Here is a 15,662-nt window from a genome sequence, read left to right on the forward strand (position 1 = left end):
TGGGTTTATATTGTGAATTGCAGTAGCCAGGTAGGTTTACATTTGATTATTCATTTACAGTTCTTTTTATATAAATGAAGGTTTGTACTAATATAATGAATGTTAAACGAACGTTTTACATAAAACAGAATTAAGCCCGAGGCTGCAGTACCGGTCATCACGCAAACTAGAATTACCACAATCTCATGCTGGCGATTAGTGTGTAAATAATTTTGGAAATGATTTCATTGATATTTCATTAAGTGGATCTAAATAATGGCACAAGGTGGAGAGGAGAGGCTACCCGACTTGTATGAAACAGTTTGGTCTTGTTGGGAAACGTTGAATAGCACAGAAGAAGCGTCATCGTCTTATAATGTCCAGGTACCATGATTTTCGAATTTCCTCTGTTTCAATTCTTTTTTTCTTTTCTTTTTGTTTATATATATCAGGGTTCGACACTCGTCGGAATTTGGACTCGCCATTCGGACAACCTAGGTATAAGTTCAGGTTGCCCGAATGGATTTCAGGTTGCCCAAACATAAAGTACTTTAAATGTATTTAATTATCTTTTTTGATAAAATTATTGCATTTCTATTCAGTTTCAAACAGAATTTCAATAACTCTCTCCTCGCAAACATCGTTTTCTCACTCTCACCCATCTCCTTATAATCACTCTCATTCTCTTCAAAACTTTCCATGTTCTCTACCACTGCATTCTCTTCACTTCACTCTTACTAACATTCACGCTAAAGAACCCTCACTGCTCAATGGTCGTAAGCGCCGAGCAAAGGCCTTAATTTGAAGCCCTTCACCGGTCTTGGTGATGTCTCCATATGAGTGAATAATTCTTGAGCGAGACGTTAAGCAAGATACAATCAATCAATCATTTACACTACATGTAAATTTCAAATGAACAGTTTATGTATGTCTATCATTTTAAATTTTCCCCCTCTGTAGAAATGTATGTTTGTTGTTCTTGTATACCTTTAAATGCCTTAATGGACCCAAAATTGGGGGACAAAACTCGTACTAAACACTGTTTTCATTCACAGATTTTTCACTTTGTTTCAAACAAAATTTCAACCGCTGTTTCTGTCCTTAAAGTATACACTTGTCCTTGTCTTGTGTCTGGAATAGGTAGCTTTATATGTTTCGTTTTACATCTTAAAGTCAGAACAATGTTGAGCCCTGAATAAAGTCAGAGATAATGCAAGCAGCAAGAACAAAACATTTTCTAATCTTCATAAATGAGCCATGGACACCCCTTGGTGAACGATGTCTTAAACAGTCCCTCTTTAAAGTTTCCTTTATAGTTTAACCTTTTCTTAGATTGTTTAAGCATTGGTAACCCAGTTTCTTTACCCCCAATAAGTTCGAATGCCCACGTTGTCTAACCAGATGTTTTGCCCTTGCGTAATAAAACGCAAATCGGACATTTCTGGAATTCTGAAAGATGACTTCCTTTATCTCACCAGACCAAAATACTCACGAAGTTTTACCAACTGGATTCATTTCTTTTCACATTATTTTGATTTGTATTCAGTTTCTTAATATATACAAATTTTAATCACAGTCCAAACTCGTCACCATTTGGGCAAATTTGGTTAACAAATGGGTTGTCAAAAATCATTCCGGGGGGGGGGGGGGGGGGGGGGGGGGGAATGGCAAGGTGACTAGCGTGAATGTCGAACCCTGATATATATTATATATATATAAATATATATAATATATATATAATATATATATGGGAAGTCGTTGTGGCCGAGTGGACTTACGCACTGGTTTGACAATCTTGCTAGGCGGTGGGTGCCGTACGTCGCTGGTGTGACCCCGGGCTGGGGCGAAAATTTTCAGTACCTATTTGTGATTATTTAGTGCTTTATATATATATATAAAAAAAACTGTAAACACTTTGTAGAAATATTTCGACCGTGTTACCGGTCTTCTTCAGTCGTGTTTATCTCTCATAGCATCGTAACGCATGACTACATACACGAAAGTATTATGACGTCACAGTAAGTATTATAAACGACAAAGTTGATACTGCGCGAAAAACATTTGAGAAAGGTAAGAGTCTAATAATAAAATGAGCAATACTCACCCGACCTCGTGGACACATCCTAAAATATGACTATGCATAATTAATATTTGGTATTAGTAATGTAACAGAATTTTAGAAATGTTTGTTCACAAAGCAGTCAACTACTGGCCTAAGTGAATACAAACAAGAAATTTTTTGTGCTTTAAAAAAAAAATATATATATATATAATTATATATATGTATATATGGGGGGGGGGGGATGGCCAATTGTGTAGATTAGGAATGATCGTGGGGGTGGGGGGTGGTGACCTTTTGTGTAGATTAGGAATGATCGGGGGGGGGGGGGGGGGGGGGGGGTGTTCTTTTGAGTTTACTTTAATTCTGTTCTAATGACTAATTTGTTACACGGCCTAGGGTGAAGCAAATAGCAATCAAAAGTTTACTCTTATCTGACAGAAAGCAATCATCACGGGAATTACCTCAGGAGTGAAGGCCATTAAAATGGTGAATGAACTTTGTCTGTTTAGCACGAACGAGGAGCTAGAGGAAGTGGCAACGAATGAAATGAAGTAAGAGAGTAATTCCACACACATTTAAAGACTTTGTAATACTCTGCTAGCATGGAAATTAAGGTGTTTGATGATGTATTTATTTTACTTGGTTTTAAATCATGAACAGATGAGATCGTGACAATACGCATGTAAGTTAAGGTCAAGTATGTTTTTCAATGCAAATTAAAATTGGAAAAATGCAGAACCCATCCTTTTCATTTAAAATCAATCATTTATGCTCAGCTCTTGTAACAGGGTTAACACAGATACTTAAATGACTCGAGTGCACAACGTTACATCATATACAATGACGTCACATGGATTGCATTTTGCCAAATATTGAATTTACATTAAATGAATCCAGCCCAAGGGCATACGCCCCAAATTCTTCAGCAGTATTTTCATAAGGTGGCATTAATTGTATATAAAGGTATTGCTGTGCAAATTTTGTTCATGGCCTTGTTTGATTGTTATTTAAAGTAAATGATGCCAGTCTCTGCATTTTATCGAGTATTATGTTTCAAATCGATGTATCAATATTGGCATGATGAACAGATGGAATTTGCAAAACCATGATATTGGATAAAAAGTTTCAAGTTATTTAGTGTATGGGGTATACACTGTTTTATTTTGATAGTTGGTTTTCATTGTTAGTGAGTATTGCATGATGTCATATTGTGCACATGTGAACTTCTAATGTACATGTATGATACAGATTTTAATCATTTCATGTGCACCGAAGAAATGCCAATCTATAGCTCTAACTTGCAGGAGAATGATGAATGTTCTTTAAAATTGAAAACTACATTTTAATGGATTAAACGTTTTAGGTACCTTCTGTTGCCGGCCTTTATGGGATTTTTCACAGAGAGAAAGGCTGTCAAAAAGATGGAAGACCGAGAGGGTTTGGTCAAAGAATCTAAAGTAAGATTATGTATAGTGTAAACAAGTATGTTTGTTTTCATTTTAAAATATTTTACTCACTAAAAAATGTATCATCATTAGGGTAGACTTATAGTGAAGTTTCTAAGGTGTGTAGGTTTTGGAGTTTTAATTTGATATTACAGATTCCATGGTTAATATAACAAAATACTCTGTAATATTATTATCATCTTGAGTGATGTTATAGAGGAAAGAGTACCAATTCATTTCCCATAGACATTGATATTAACCTTTTGCCCTCTCATTTATTAACTATTAATTTTAGACAAGTGACCGCCAATAATTGAAAATTCATTCCAAGTGCTAATAAAAAAAACAACGAAAATTCTATAAGGTCCCTTTGCTTTTACAACATATAATGATCTGCAGTGAATTACACTTTTCATTTCAAACACACCCCTACCATTGTAATTTCCTCAGACATTTCTTGATATTGTGTGATATTAAATTTTTCATCCTGACAATTAATTTAAACTTTTATAATATTTCAATTCCAAATAATTTCACTCTTAATTTTAACTGATCATTTAACACCTAGACATCTATACCTCTGCTAAATCTTAGGTTAACTGCGACTGGGTTAAGCATGCGTGGATTTGGTAGTCTGATTCCTATAGGGTATAACAGTTACTGTAGCAGTGATGTAAGCAATAAGAGTTATTTCCCTTGAAGTCTGCCTTTGGCAATGCATTCTTATAATCAGTGTTTGACCTTAACGCCACCCCAAACTGACAAATAATCAGGGGGATCAATAAATTCAAACTATTGTCTGTCCCTTGGGATGGTAGAAATCATGGTCAAGTTATGATTGAATTTGTAAAAAGTTAAGGTTCTTCAGAGTGCCTCGGAAGACTGTGGTACTTATTTTTTGCAAATAAACGATTATTTGGATCCATCGGGTTATTTTTCTCTGTATTTTTTCACGAAACACAAGACTTTTCTCTCTTTGACTCTGTATCTCGGACTATCTCCTGTTAAAGATACTGAGATTTCAATGTAAAAATAATTTTGAAGGTACATGTATAAGTAAGACTTCAGGTTTTAAATTTTAAGACAATGAAGATGAGTTCCCTGAATTTTTCAGAGATTCATATAATAATTAATGTCCATCAATTGATCTCTTTGAAAATTTGAGATATATTGATATTTAATTCAACAATCCATGTTTTATTAGGTTTGAATGAATACAAGATGGTTTTTTCTAAGTATTCATATAAAGAATAAAGGAGTCAAAGTTTATGCATATACAATAATGTCAAAGTTCATGAATATACAATAATGTCAAAGTTTATGCATATACAATAATGTTTCAGATTCTTCTTAAAACATGTCTATCCTGAAACACATTTCCATTTAAATGTTTAGATGGGGAAAAAAAAACCAAACAAAAAATTTGAAAGAAAACCATGGCCTTTCTTTTGACATCGTAGATTGTTGATCTGATGCTTTGATAAAACGTGACAAGTTATCTTGTATAATACTAAGATGAAAGACTGACACTTTACTTTCATTACTAATTACTTTATATTTTGAATCACGAGTAGGACTGACATGTCTAGTACAGGACCAGTAACTTTACATGGCTCCCTGTACTGTGGACCAGTGAGTTTAATTTGAGTCACGAGTAGGACAGACATGTCTAGTACAGGACCAGTAACTTTACATGGCTCCCTGTACTGTGGACCAGTGAGTTTAATTTGAGTCACGAGTAGGACAGACATGTCTAGTACAGGACCAGTAACTTTACATGGCTCCCTGTACTGTGGACCAGTGAGTTTAATTTGAGTCACGAGTAGGACAGACATGTCTAGTACAGGACCAGTAACTTTACATGGCTCCCTGTACTGTGGACCAGTGAGTTTAATTTGAGTCACGAGTAGTACAGACATGTCTAGTACAGGACCAGTAACTTTACATGGCTACCTGTACTGTGGACCAGTGAGTTTAATTTGAGTCACGAGTAGTACAGACATGTCTAGTACAGGACCAGTAACTTTACATGGCTCCATGTACTGTGGACCAGTGAGTTTAATTTGAGTCACGAGTAGGACAGACATGTCTAGTACAGGACCAGTAACTTTACATGGCTACCTGTACTGTGGACCAGTGAGTTTAAATGCTAAGCTGTAAACACTGCTTTACGTAAATGCATATTCTACATGTGCAATTCATTTTCATATTTCAAATAGCAAAGTACTGTATTCCAATGGGTATTCCAATGATAAAGTATTTTTGCATAAATTTCACAGAAGCTGTCAAATTAATTAGGCAAATAATTTCATATATAAAATATGTCAAGGTGTGCTGGTGATGATAAATATTCCATGTATTTTTCTACACACTATTTCAGGCATACTACATAGATTTTCTGAGAAACTGTGATTGCTATGGGGTAGCTAAGATAGACGAGAGGCTGTTGAACTTAACCCCAGATAGTGAACAGAAGGCTGTTGTGTCAAATGGGTAGGCAATTTGCAAACACTGAATTCTCTGTAAACAGTTTAACAGTAATATGTAGAGTTTATATATTGAAATACAGGGGACCTACCCTAATTGTTCATTAAATCCAAAGTTCAATATAACTGCTGTTGAACTATATAAATCAAATTACTGGAGATTTATCTCACTTTTGTTGGTATCTTATTTCATTAGTGCTCAGGGATTACCAGGCATGATACTGTCAAGAGAGGAAAAGATAAAGAGTTTTAAGGAAAAGAAAGAGCTTGATGCTAAAGTAAAGGAACTCCATGAAAGAGTGAAACAGGAGCATGTGGACGATGAAGTCAAGGTGAGTACACCATGCGTGTCGTAAATTATAATCTAATAAGTATTGTAAATATGTATGTATATGTAAATCTGTAGATATATCATACATGCTGTAAATTTCTAAATACACTTTATGTGTTGTAAATCTGTAGATATATCATACATGTTGTAAATTTCTAAATACACTTTATGTGTTGTAAATCTGTAGATATATCATACATGTTGTAAATTTCTAAATACACTTGAGTATTGTAAATGTGTAGGTACAGTGTAAATCTCTAAATACACTTTATGTGTTGTAAATCTGTAGTTACACCACATGTATTTCAAATACAAGAACATTTAGAATCTCTATATACACTGTACATGTCGTAAATTTCGATTTCAACAATATTTTATTCATGTATATTTTGGAAATACATACATAAATAGAATTAGGCAGCAGGCACAATGCCTATATAAACCCTCTTCATAGGTCAAAGGTCAGTTATGACAGAATAAAATTAATATATTTTTATTTAGTACATGAAAATATAATAAAATGATTGAAGAAGAAAAAAGTTTACAATTAAGAGAGAAAAATGAAACAATTATAAAAAAGGGGGACATAACTATGTTGTAAGTTTCTAGATGTATGTCATTGTAGATACACCATATGTGTTGAAAATTTCTGGATACACAATATTTATTGTAAATTAATAGATACACTATATGTGTTGTAAATTCATAGATACTTAATATGATTTGTAAATTTCTAGAAACACCATATAAGTTATAAATTTATAGATACACCCTATGTGTTGTAAATTTCTAGAAACATAGCACATGTTGTAAATCTGTAGATACAACATACCCATTGTAAATCTGTAGTTGGCTTTATGAAGTGAATTACATTTTACAAAGTGGGTTCTATTTTTAGAGAGAATACTATTCAGGCTTACTTAAACAGTGGATTGGGGATGCAAAAGAAAGTTTGGAATCCTTGCAAAGTAAGTGAAAGAACTAGAAAACTTATTCTAGGAGTCATGATTGTAATACTAGATTGAGAACTAGAAATAACCAGTCGATACATGTAGTATCATGATTGTAATTAGATTGAGAACTAGACATAACCAGTCAATACACGTAGTAACATGATTATAATTAGATTGAGAACTAGACATAACCAGTCAATACATGTAGTAACATGATTATAATTAGATTGAGAACTAGACATAACCAGTCAATACACGTAGTAACATGATTATAATTAGATTGAGAACTAGAAATAACCAGTCAATACATGTAGTAACATGATTATAATTAGATTGAGAACTAGACATAACCAGTCAATACACGTAGTAACATGATTATAATTAAATTGAGAACTAGACATAACCAGTCAATACACGTAGTAACATGATTATAATTAGATTGAGAACTAGACATAACCAGTCAATACACGTAGTAACATGATTATAATTAAATTGAGAACTAGACATAACCAGTCAATACACGTAGTAACATGATTATAATTAAATTGAGAACTAGACATAACCAGTCAATACATGTATCATGATTGTAATTAGATTGAGAAGTATGAGAGAGCAAGTACAAATAAAAAAGTCTTGTGAATTGCATGTTTCAGTGGAAGTCGCCATGCTAGGTCTTCGAAATCAGACATTAAACGAAGAACCAGAGAGCAAGCCAAAGGAGCAGAAAAAGGTTTACAATATTCAGTTACAATGATTATAACATTTATCTCATTCAACGTACGTGTAATCGCAGGGTATAATGATATCATGTATTATGATGATATAATGATATCATGTATTATGATGATATAATGATATCATGTATTATGATGATATAATGATACCATGTATTATGATGATATAATGATATCATGTATTATAGTGATATAATGATACCATGTATTATGATGATATAATGATATCATGTATTATGATGATATAATGATACCATGTATTATGATGATATAATGATACCATGTATTATGATGATATAATGATACCATGTATTATGATGATATAATGATACCATGTATTATGATGATATAATGATACCATGTATTATGATGATATAATGATATCATGTATTATGATGATATGATGATATCATGTATTATGATGATATAATGATATCATGTATTATGATGATATGATGATATCATGTATTATGATGATATAATGATATCATGTATTATAGTGATATAATGATATCATGTATTATGATGATATAATGATATGAAGTATCGTGATGATATAATGATATAATGTTTTATGATGATATAATGATATCATGTATTATGATGATATAATGATACCATGTATTATGATGATATAATGATATCATGTATTATGATGATATAATGATACCATGTATTATGATGATATAATGATAACATGTATTATAGTGATATAATGATATAATGTATCGTGATGATATGATATCATGTATTATGATGATATAATGATATCATGTATTATGATGATATAATGATATAATGTATTATGATGATATAATGATATCATGTATTATGATGATATAATGATACCATGTATTATAGTGATATAATGATATCATGTATTATAGTGATATAATGATATAATGTATTATGATGATATAATGATACCATGTATTATAGTGATATAATGATATAATGTATTATGATGATATAATGATATAATGTATTATGATGATATAATGATACCATGTATTATAGTGATATAATGATATCATGTATTATAGTGATATAATGATATCATGTATTATGATGATACCATGTATTATAGTGATATAATGATACCATGTATTATGATGATATAATGATATAATGTATTATGATGATATAATGATATCATGTATTATGATGATATAATGATACCATGTATTATGATGATATAATGATACCATGTATTATGATGATATAATGATATCATGTATTATTATACTTTCATGTAAAATACTCGAATCTGATTGGTCGAGAAGCATTTGAAAAAACATATTGTTACCCTCTGAGAACAGAAAGCACGCACCCCAGGGTGATAATATCTAGCAACGGGTAACAGTACTTGACAACGGGTGATATTATAAAAAATTATCACATGCGTCAATTTATGCGCGTACAGTTCGCCGTAGATTGTTAGACGACGTCATTTGAGCGTTTGTAATAAACGGGAATACCCGCATCGATATACAAAATGTCGCATGACAGTGATTGATCAAATATCAACAGACGTAAGTTTTTCTGCTTTCCTGTTTACATAACATTCAGTATAATAAAACAAATATTGCATGTAGTTGAGGGTAACATTGAAATTTTCACCCCTCGAAAAACCATTGTCAACCTCGGCTACGCCTCGGTTGACAATGGTTTTCTCGGGGTGAAAATTTACAATGTTACCCTCAACTACATGCAATATTTATATATTATGATGATATAATGATACCATGTATTATGATGATATAATGATAACATGTATTATAGTGATATAATGATATAATGTATCGTGATGATATGATATCATGTATTATGATGATATCATGTATTATGATGATATAATGATAACATGTATTATGATGATATAATGATATCATGTAGTATGATGATATAATGATACCATGTATTATAGTGATATAATGATACCATGTATTATAGTGATATAATGATACCATGTATTATGATGATATAATGATATCATGTATTATGATGATATAATGATATCATGTATTATGATGATATAATGATACCATGTATTATGATGATATAATGATACCATGTATTATGATGATATAATGATATCATGTATTATGATGATTGATTGGTTGTATACAGTTTAACATCCCACTCAAGAATTTTTCACTCGTATGGAGACATCACCATTGCCAGTGAAGTGCAAATTTTAGGCCTATGCTCGGCACTTATTGCCTTTGGGCAGGGAGGGATCTTTATCGTGCCACACCTGCTATGACACGGGGCCTTGGTTTTTGCGGTCTCATCCGAAGGTCTGCCCCATTTAGTCGCCTCTTACGACGAGCAAGGGGGTACTGAGGACCTATTCTAACCCGGATCCTCTTGGGTTTTATTAGCTCACCTGAGCTGAAAGCTCAAGTGAGCTTTTCTGATCACCCATATTCCGTCTGTTTGTAAACTTTTAACATTTTTGACTTCTTCTCAAAAACCACAAAGCCAATTTCAACCAAAGTTGGCACAAAGCATCCTTAGGTAAAGGGAATTCTAAATTGTTAAAATAAAGGACCAGGCCACCTTCCAAGGGGAGATAATCAAGAAAAGGTAAAAATAGAGTAGGGCCATTAAAAAATCTTCTCAAGAACCACTAGACCAGAAAAGATGAAATTTATAGATAAGCTTTATTAGGTAGTGCAGATTCTAAATTGTTAAAATCATGGCCCCCGGGGGTTGGATGGGGCCACAATAGGAGATCAAAGTTTTACATACAAATATATAGGAAAAATCTTTAAAAATCTCCTTCTCAGTAACCACTGAGCCAGAAAAGCTGAGATTTACATGAAAGCTTTCTGACATAGTACAGATTCAAGTTTGATAAAATCATGGCCCCCAGGGGTCGGATGGGGCCACAATAGGGGGGATCAAAGTTTTACATACAAATATATAAGGAAAATCTTTAAAAATCTTCCTCTCAAGAACCACTGAGCCAGAAAAGCTGAGATTTATATGAAAGCTTCCCGATATAATGCAGATTCAAGTTTGTTTTAATCATGGCCCCCGAGGGTAGGATGGGGGCCACAAGGGGGATCAAAGTTTTACATTCAAATATATAGGAAAAATCTTTAAAAATCTTCTTCTCAAGAACCACTGAGCCAGAAAAGCTGAGATTTACATGAAAGTTTTCTGACATAGTGCAGATTCAAGTTTGTTCAAATCATGGCCCCTGGGGGTAGGATGGGGCCACAAGGGGGGGATCAAAGTTTTACATACAAATATATAGGAAAAATCTTTAAAAATCTTCTTCTCAAGAACCATTGGGCCAAAGAAGTTCACATTTACATGAAAGTTTTCTGACATAGTGTAGATTCAAGTTTGCAAAATTCATAGCCTCCAGGGGTAGGATGGGGCCACAATAGGGACTAAGGTTTTACATGCAAATATATATGGAAAGTCTTCAGATATGGACCAAGGTGACTCAGGTGAGCGATGTGGCCCATGGGCCTCTTGTTATAAACCCATCAATGTATCGTTCTTTGATACTGTGGATTTCACAGCGTGTGATCTGGTTTTCCGAATCACCACACTGGATTTCTGATTCCGTATCTGCATCCTCTAAAACTGATGCCGTCATAATGACATCACAATGCATCAACGCAACGTTATTTGTGGAAAATATTGACCGCGTCATAAACGAAACTGCGTACGCAAAACAAAATTTCATGGTATGTCTGTGTTTCTGATAATTTGGATTACATTTATTATCTTATAAATGTGGATTTAAAATGCATAAGGGGGTATATAATAAATTTATCATGATCTGACTCTTCGGATCAAGTTACTGTAGTAATAATATATGTGTATTGTGATGATATAATGAAATCCCGTATTATGATACCATATGCTGTTGGCATTGTCAAAGAATAAGCGCAATATGGTTTAAATATTTTGATCATGGTAATGGTTAGATTAATATTTGGACTGTGTTCAGGATCATTGCAGCTAACTTAGCTTCTAAGCAAGATATCTAGGTCTACTGAACACGCTGTAGAAATTAACGCTTTATATCTCCATGTAGTGCTAGTCTAGACGTTCGTTCAACTTTGTAGCACTGTGTACACATGTAGCTGCTACAATCTTGATCACAGTGATAGACATTATGAATGTGTACTATGAAGCATTACTTACAAAAACAAATCATCACATATACGCCCATGTATTGAGAAATTTTAACAAAAATTATATTGTTAAGAGAATTTCTTGTGGTATATTTGTGAATTTTTAGATTCTATCCCGCAAGTGATTTTTTGTTTTCTCTCCTCAGTCATTCCGTCCCTTTATCATCACCAAAGACATGATTCAGAAGACTGTGTTTGGTGCCGGCTATCCCAGCATTCCCACAGTGACAATTGAGGAGTTCTATGAACAGAAAGTGAAAGATGGCACCTTCCAACCACCTACCTCAAAGTAAGACCCAGTTATATTTATTTTGACTGGACTACCTGTTGCTGTGAGAACCATGTTACAATAAAATAAGGCCCTGTCACTGAATTAAGACCAGATCCCAATATAGAATGACTCTGTCATAGCTGCAGATCTGTAGCTCTCCGTGAAAATATTGGAACAGACTGGAGAGCTACAGACGACCCACTCCATATAAAAACCTTCCAATTACAGAGCAGAAAAATCTATGCACAGTTGAGGCCTTATATCATATTTTTGCACTGCCATTTCAAAACTTTAATATAAAATAATTCCTAACATATTGTCCCACTGTACTTATGTCCAAACCACAGGGGTTAAGCCCATTTGTGCCCAAACTCTGTGATATCACAGATTTCAGTCCCAAATGGGCTTAGCCCCTGTGGTCCAAACATACATGTACCTTCAAACATTCATTGAAGCCCAATATGACCCGAATACTGACAGCTTCAAATAATTTTATTAGCCATTTTTCATTGCTCACCAGATGGATGTGATATCGTTCAGAACAGATTCAACTTTTATATAGATGAAGTGTAGACTGGTACAAATTATTTTGTATCATATAAACTGGTAAAAATTCAAACTGATTATTGTAAATTTTTGTAACAATATAATTTTTTCACACTGACAAAAAACTTATTGGGAGTACTTGATAAAAGGAACAACAGGTTGAACTAGTTACTTAACAATGCTCTTAGTTTTGTAAACTAGTTTACTCAGTGTGTGAAGAAAATGTGAAACATTTTACAGAAACAATAGCACATGCACAAATTTGGTTTTAACTTTTCCTTTTACATTTATGATTTATAAGTCCTGAAACAATTCAGAAGTTTTAAGCACATTGATACTGTTTTTAGAAATGAAAATGGTTTGTTTACAATGCATGTACACTGAATGCAATGGAAGATACATGTATTTTCTTTCAAGTCTTACAGCAGTGAATTTTAGAACTTTAATATTCTCCAGAAATGTACCTGTATATCTGTATATACACTGTGTTAGTTGTGCAGTGATTTAAGGTGGCTCACTACACCCTGAATTAATTTCTCAAATCAGTACGGATTGATTTCATCATAAAAGCTATGATGATATATAATAAGAATATATGTCAGAAAGGCAGAAAATATGCAAATTTGGATAAAAACATGATTTAAAAAAAAAAAAATATTTCAACACATATGAATAAAGACTGGCAGATTTGAACACAAAATCTGCGGTTTACCAGCCCAATGCTTTAACCACTGAGCTACAATGATAGACAAACAAATCAATCGATACAAAAAATTTCACAAAACATTTAAATCGCCACCTTGTGACATAGTGTCATAAAGAGTATAAGCTTTAGTGTAGTGAGCTACCTTAAACACACAATTCTTTAGCCATGTGATACACTGTACTTAAAATGACTGACTTTGCCAAACTTATGTTAAACCACATTGGTTAAGAATGACCTTTATACATTTATAATCCATGACAAATTTTGTTTCCACATGTGAAATAAAGCATTCATACTTTAATGCCAAGTGACATTTAAGTTTTCATAAGCCAGATAGTTTGGTGTTGTATTTTCTTTGAAATCTGAGTATTAGAAACTCCATACTTCACACCCTTATAAAAGAATGGGTTTAACAATTTCAGGAGACGTAATGTTTTATTTTGTTGACTTCAGGGGACACAGTATGCAGGACTGGGCGAAGGACCCAGAGAAAGATAAAGAGGCACAGGAGAAGGAGGCGGAGGAGAAGGAACAGAAAATAGAGCAGGACGACCCGGAGGAGTTACAGAAGACCAGAGCATTCGATGACTGGAAAGACGGTGCTGGGATTTACTTACTGTGCTATGTTTACTCTAACCTTGTCACTATATATTCAATACCATACTATTTGTGCACAGTTATTCATAAGTATGCCCTATCAATATTTCTATGTGTAAAATTTACTTTTTTGTCTTCTTCAAACTTTTCACATATAATATAAATCCATTCAATCAGAAAAACAATGTGCTCATTCCTGGGCAGCTTGCTTGCTAGGCTAACGCACTATCCATTACACCACCACAGCTATTCTCTATCCCTTGAGGATCTGGGTTAGAATAGGTCCTCAGTACCCCTTGCTTGTCGTAAGAGGCGACTAAATGGGGCAGACCTTCAGATGAGACCGCAAAAACCGTCTCAGCAGGTGTGTCACGATAAAGATCCCTCCCTGCTCAAAGGCCGTTAAGTGCCGAGCATAGGCCTAAATTTTACAGCCCTTCACCAGCAATGGTGATGTCTCCATATGAGTGAAATATTCTTGAAAGGGACATTAAACAATATACAATGTACAATCAATCAATCAACAATCTGATTGGGGATAAATCATAATAAATATAAACTAAAGTTTATCACTAACAAATAAATGTATAACTGTTCCAAATATTTGATTAACACAACATGATGAGGTACTGTGTATTATCCATTTTTCATGGTTATGCTCCAGTAGAGTAACAAACTAATGAATACCGCTTTTGAAATATCCACATCACTCAACATTGAAAGTGCATTCGGAGTGATCACCCTTTGCTTCATTGAAATGTAAATATTGATCTACATTTTGAAAAGATTTGGACAGTCAGCATAATAATAGCAATAGTGTTATGATTTGTATGTACTATGCCAAAATAGTAGTCAGCCTCCGGCTCGTGCACCATTGGTCAAACCTTGGCTACAATTAGCACTAATGAAATGATTAGCATGATCAACAGGAGGTTGATTTTTTTATTGATTTTTTTTCTCTTCATTTTAGATCATCGGAGAGGATGGGGAAATCGTAAGAATATGGGTTGAAGATGTACAAATCTTCACAGAGACGCATCAACTGAAAGTATTGTCATCTTGTTTCTGTAAATTAATGCTGCAACTAGCTGTGCCATTTTACATGGATGTGCTTTCCCAGAGGATAGGAAATGTAATACACATTACCTCTGAAACAGACATTTACCTGTGCTGAAGTACATGTACTTTACATTAATTTCCACGTTTCGCAATGATTTCAGGAATTGGCTGCGAGTGTTTTTAGTGAGAATGATCAAGTTGGATTTTGAATGTAAATGTGGTAAAGACTTGACTGGCGGGTCATAAAATCATGATCTACATTGTACAACATACAAAAAATATTCATATTCAATCATTTGCCTGTGATATCAATAAAGACATAATGCAACTGCT

General features: G+C 33.6%; 1 protein-coding gene across 1 annotated transcript; it reads left to right on the top strand.

The window, feature by feature from the left end:
• Positions 1 to 136: 136 nt before the first annotated feature.
• On the top strand, positions 137 to 15,662 carry LOC125646237 (immunoglobulin-binding protein 1-like). Its single transcript, XM_048872440.2, has 10 exons — positions 137 to 363; positions 2,480 to 2,592; positions 3,405 to 3,498; positions 5,867 to 5,979; positions 6,169 to 6,304; positions 7,202 to 7,271; positions 7,910 to 7,986; positions 12,297 to 12,439; positions 14,127 to 14,272; positions 15,241 to 15,662. Exons 1-10 carry the CDS (start codon positions 256 to 258, stop codon positions 15,279 to 15,281), a joined length of 1,041 nt encoding a protein of 346 aa, XP_048728397.2. The 5' UTR covers positions 137 to 255; the 3' UTR covers positions 15,282 to 15,662.

Source organism: Ostrea edulis, chromosome 6, assembly GCF_947568905.1.
Source record: "Ostrea edulis chromosome 6, xbOstEdul1.1, whole genome shotgun sequence".
Classification (NCBI taxonomy): domain Eukaryota; kingdom Metazoa; phylum Mollusca; class Bivalvia; order Ostreida; family Ostreidae; genus Ostrea; species Ostrea edulis.

What these genes read in the sequence shown, in the direction of transcription:
- LOC125646237 (XM_048872440.2), top strand. Translation starts at nt 256, where the DNA reads ATGGCACAAGGTGGAGAGGAGAGGCTACCCGACTTGTATGAAACAGTT. An exon ending in AAGTTTGGAATCCTTGCAAA is followed by an intron (nt 7,272 to 7,909) that starts GTAAGTGAAAGA and finishes TGCATGTTTCAG; the next exon opens with TGGAAGTCGCCATGCTAGGT. An exon ending in AGCCAAAGGAGCAGAAAAAG is followed by an intron (nt 7,987 to 12,296) that starts GTTTACAATATT and finishes TTCTCTCCTCAG; the next exon opens with TCATTCCGTCCCTTTATCAT.